General features: G+C 45.9%; 1 protein-coding gene across 1 annotated transcript; it reads left to right on the top strand.

The window, feature by feature from the left end:
- The first annotated feature begins 2813 nt into the window (after positions 1-2813).
- Positions 2814-4075, top strand: LOC146977367 (apelin receptor B). Its single transcript, XM_085793568.1, has one exon. The coding sequence runs from the start codon at positions 2890-2892 to the stop codon at positions 3958-3960; it is 1071 nt and encodes a 356-aa protein (XP_085649694.1). The 5' UTR covers positions 2814-2889; the 3' UTR covers positions 3961-4075.
- The last annotated feature ends 1094 nt before the right edge of the window (positions 4076-5169 follow it).

The following is a 5169-nucleotide window of genomic DNA, read 5'->3' on the forward strand; positions in this document are numbered from 1 at the left end:
TGTGTGTGTGTGTGTGTCTTTCAGTTTTTGTTGTGTTTACTATAAGAAGCAAGAACTCATCCTTATCCCCCCGGTTGTGCTATCGGCTGTCTGACACAGCGCTGACGGATGACAGTCAAGTGAAGGAAAACGGGCCTTAGTGTGGATGAATCAGAGCGTAAGACAGAAGGAATCATCCCTGAGTCTGCTGTGGTGTGTGGTTTACAGCACAGGGCCACACATGAGAACAACAACAAGCGGTTTGAGACACAGGTGGGCAACGTCAGACGACAAACAGGGGCTGAGTGTTGTGGAAACAGGCTCTGTGGTATGCTGAGTGAGGAGATGGATGCTCTGCAACGAGGTTCAAGCCCAGGCCAATTGGAACCTGTCACTCAGAGGTTAAAAATAGGAAGAAATGTGAGATTTTTTTTAATAATTATGATGCACAGTCTTGAAGAATCACCACCAGACTTGCATAACAATGTTGTTTCTTGTATTTGAAAAGGACATGTCACGTTTTTTTTTTTTTTTGCCGCATGGCAAGGGGATTTTGGGAAAAGTGAGTGGGTGGATTGATGTTTTCATCAAGGCCTGTTGTTTTATTTGTCTGTATATTCACATCCCTGTCAACGTACACGGCTAAAAACAGACCCCAGTCCCAGCAGAGTGCAGATAGGAAGCTCGCTTTGATTCACTCCACTCGGCTTTTTTCCTGTTCTGCCCGACGTCCTGCAGCAGAGAGCCGAGCCGGATGGACAAAGAGGTGGATGGACAATCAAGCAGAGCGGGCGTAGAGGGCAGAGCCTTCGGGTGGAGGCGGACAAACACAATCGCATCAGTTTTGGTTATCAAAGGCCTCAATAATTGGCAACAACAAACAGTTCTCTGAGAGTAAATGATGTTGGTATAAAAGCAAGAGGAGACGGGAATCAGTCCTTCGTCTTTATAATCGGAGGAAGAAGGAGATGAGTGGGGAGGGGAGGAGAATGGAGGAGGAAAAGATTGTTGAGTGATACAGAAGTTGTGTCTAAAGGTCGGTGCCCTGGCGCCACTGCTGCCACTCTGCTGAGAGACGGAGCAGGCTGGAGAGTGAGCCGTCCCACCTGGGCCAAGAAATACACCCAGAGACAAGAGAGGAGAGAAAGACAGGAGGAACAGTGGCACTTATTTAACTTTTAACATAGATACACTCGGCTCTTGTGTTTCCCCTTTAGTAGTTTTAAAGTTAGAGAAGTCATCCTAAACCACACTGTCTCTCTGTAGCGTTTATATTTATTATATCAGCTTGTTTTTTTGTTTTTTTGTGATCAATTTTTTAAATAAATTTTTATCTATTTCAATCCAGTAGGGCAACAAAGATATAATAAAAAAACAAACAAACACAAACAAACAAACAAACAAACACCTTGAAAAGAAGAAAAATAAAGACACAAAATAACAGAAACAAAACATAAATTCAATATATACAGACATCTGAATATATAAGACCCCCCCCCCCCACCCCCATTATATCAGCTTGTTGTAAGTCAGAATTGAAGCTTAGATGTCAATGATTACATATTTAAGACTCTGTGTTATTTTATGTCTCTATCACTCAGTCACTTTCCAGTTTTCCCAATTTCCCCACAATTCAGCCTGATGTTTTTGGTATCTTTTACAAATTTGGCATCTGCACCACATAGACTTTTTGATGTCTTGTCTGTGGTGTTTGTATTGGCTCTTTAATCTGAGAGTTGGAGATGCTTTGTTTCACACCATGCAAGCAGTTTGTAATATGTATTCTTAATATACTGTACATCAACAAAAACATGCACAAACACAAATACATAGCGTACTGTGTTACATTATGCACCCTCTTTACAGGACAGCCGTAGCAGGGCATGTAGGCTACACAAACGTAAAAAAAATCTTCCTTAGACATTATAATTTTGTGCATCTAACTTGCTGGTTATTTTGTTTATTGTATATGTTTGATTAACTTTTTTAAAATTATTGTTATACTGTGTGTATAATTTTCTTATAATATACAGTAAGAAAATACAGCTCTAAAGCTCCTACATTTTTAGTATCTAAACTTGCCAGTTTAACTTAAAAAGTTAATTAGTAAATAGTTATGTCTGGATTATTTCATGGTATTAGTGCAGATTTTAATTTAAAGGTCTGGTGTCAAACTTTTGTTTGTCCAGCAGCCTCAAAAACTGAACACAGTTTTATTGTCTTTATTTTGTGGTTCTCAGTGTTGGAGCATGTAGAGACATGAAAACAAGACACATACAAATGTAAATGGTGTTGCCTGTTCAGCTGCAGCAGGGTGCTCCAGTCCCAGAACGACTCTCAATTGACATTGAAATTGATTTCCTAATGAAACCTGCATGCCCAGACATGACTCATGGTCTACTGTCCAAATAAGTCTAAAAAAAACCATCAACAAACAAAAAAACCCTAAACTTTCATTTCCCCTGTTCATCACAATTTCATGACATTTGTGGTTAAGTTAGAAAAAATATTTATTAATTTGCACAGTTTCATTTTGTCTCTTTTTTCATTGGAAAAGTGAAGGAAGAACCATTAAATCAAGTGGTACAGTTTCAATATCGTCAATCATTTGTGTGAAAGTAACTTCACTATGCAGGAGTAGATACTGTGAATGGAGGGAGGGAGGGAAGGAGGGGTGGGTCATAGACTGTAGGGGTGGGCGTGTAGTCAGTGACAGGACATGTTCCTCAGAGCGCAGAGGGGGAGGGCAGTGGGAGGGGAGGAGGGTACAAGTCTGAGAGGAGGAGGGGGGTATATAAGGACCTGCAGATTTCACATGCAGCAACAGACCTCAGAGAGCTGCCGACCACTGTGGATCTATCTGCAACAGTTTATATTATTTCAAAAAGAACAGAAAGAGAAAGGATAGAAATGGAGCCAACCATTAGTCCTGACGACGACTACTATGACTACGAGACAGAGAACTCCACCATGTGTGACTACTCTGAGTGGAGGCCGTCGTACTCCGTCATCCCTGTGCTCTACATGCTCATCTTCATCCTGGGCCTCTCTGGAAACGGGGTGGTCATCTTCACCGTGTGGAGAGCCCAGGGGAAGCGGCGAGCTGCCGACGTCTACATCGGCAACCTGGCCCTGGCCGACCTCACCTTCGTGGTCACTCTGCCTCTGTGGGCCGTCTACACAGCCATGGGCTACCACTGGCCCTTCGGAGTGGCTCTGTGCAAGATCAGCAGCTACGTGGTCCTGCTCAACATGTACGCCAGCGTCTTCTGCCTCACCTGCATGAGCTTCGACCGCTACCTGGCCATCGTCCACTCCCTGTCCAGCACCCAGCTGCGCACTCGTGGCCACATCCGAGGCTCCCTGATAGCCATCTGGCTGCTGTCCGGTCTCCTGGCCGCTCCGACTCTGGTCTTCCGCACCACCAAGTACGACATTACCAGCAACCAGACGTCCTGCGCCATGGACTTCAGCCTGGTGGTGACAAACAAAAACCAAGAGAGCCTGTGGATCGCCGGCCTCAGCATCTCCTCCACGGCGCTGGGCTTCCTCCTGCCTTTCCTGGCCATGATGGTGTGCTACGGCTTCATCGGCTGCACCGTCACCCGCCACTTCAACACCCTCCGCAAAGAGGACCAGCGCAAGAGGAGGCTGCTGAAGATCATCACCACTCTGGTGGTGGTGTTCGCCGCCTGCTGGATGCCCTTCCACGTGGTGAAGAGCGCAGACGCCCTCTCCTACCTGGACTTGTTGCCCGACACCTGCGCCTTCCTGCGCTTCCTGCTGCTGGCCCACCCGTACGCCACCTGCCTGGCCTACGTCAACAGCTGCCTCAACCCCTTCCTCTACGCCTTCTTCGACCTGCGCTTCAGATCCCAGTGCCTGTGCCTGCTCAACCTGAAGAAGTCCTTGCACGCCAGCCCCGCCAGCTCCCTGTCCTCTCAGAAGACGGAGGCCCAGTCTCTGGCCACCAAGGTGTGACGCTGGCTGAGGACCCAGGTGCATGCTGGGGAAGAGGTGAACAGTGCAGAACAATGCGGGTAAATCTGAACTTTACAGAGGTCGGGTGCTTCCTCACCCAGGTGGTCAGTTTCAGTCAGTTTCAGACTCCGACTCTGTGGACTAACTGTCTGAAGATGACGCTCAGGCCGGAGGATTTTGGGGTCTGTCTGACCTCACTCCATCTCCAGCCTCACTTTCAGAAGCAGCTAGGGAAGCACAACTGAACTTAACACAAGGGACCAAGCGTTAAAAAAGTGGAATGTATTTCAAGAAGGACACAAAAAACACACTCCTGTGTTTCTCTTGGTTCTCTTATGGACTTCATGCCAAGTACTGAGCTTTGAACTGTGAAACCACGTCTCCATGTCCTGGCGAAGTGTATTGCTCATTACATTTGCCCCTGCTGTTCTTGTTTTCATTTGCAAGCACTTGAGGTGTGATATCTACCAGACTACATTGGTCACCAGCTCAATCTGTAGTATCTGCACCACAACCAGCAGTGTAAAAAGTCTGTATGTGTGTGTGTGTGTGTGTGTGTTTGTGTGCTTGTGTTTAGGTAGGGTGTGCCAATCGGTGAGAAGTGTTGGAGTCTGATAAGAGAGTTATAAGGAGAGATAGGGATCGTGTGTGTGTGTGTGTGTGTGTGTTGGGGAGGGGGGTTGAAGTCCCACACAGACAGACGGACAGATGGCAGCTGACAAATGTCTCAGGCTGGTGGAGGGCCCAATTAAAAGGTGACTGCTTTGACAGTCTGCTGGTGTGTGTGTGCGTATGTATGTGTGTGTGTGTGTGTGTGTGTGTGTGTGTGTGTGAGAGAGAGAGAGAGAGAGAGAGTAAAGGAATGAGTTTGTGTGTCTGTTGAGAGTCAGAATGACAATGAATTGACAAATACATTTTGTAAATTTACATTATTTTGAATTCATGTCTATGATTTTTTAATAAAAAAACAAAAAAAGAAAAGAAAAACCCTCTCTCTGGTGTCACTCTGTTACTCCTCATAGCTTATTTAAGTCTTACTGGAATGTATTTTCTCCCATCCAGTGAATGTGCTTCTTCCTGTCGGTGCATTGCTGAGGGGGGGTCGGTGAAACAGCCATTGTTTTTTGCAGGGTCGAAATCAAAGCATGTGTCTTGCAGGAAATGCATGTTGGACTTCTATTTCCTTCTCCCAGCGTGTCTGCTTCTTCT

The sequence above is a fragment of the Trachurus japonicus genome, chromosome 12, assembly GCF_045865225.1.
Source record: "Trachurus japonicus isolate A0001 chromosome 12, Traja_1.0".
NCBI classification, from domain to species: domain Eukaryota; kingdom Metazoa; phylum Chordata; class Actinopteri; order Carangiformes; family Carangidae; genus Trachurus; species Trachurus japonicus.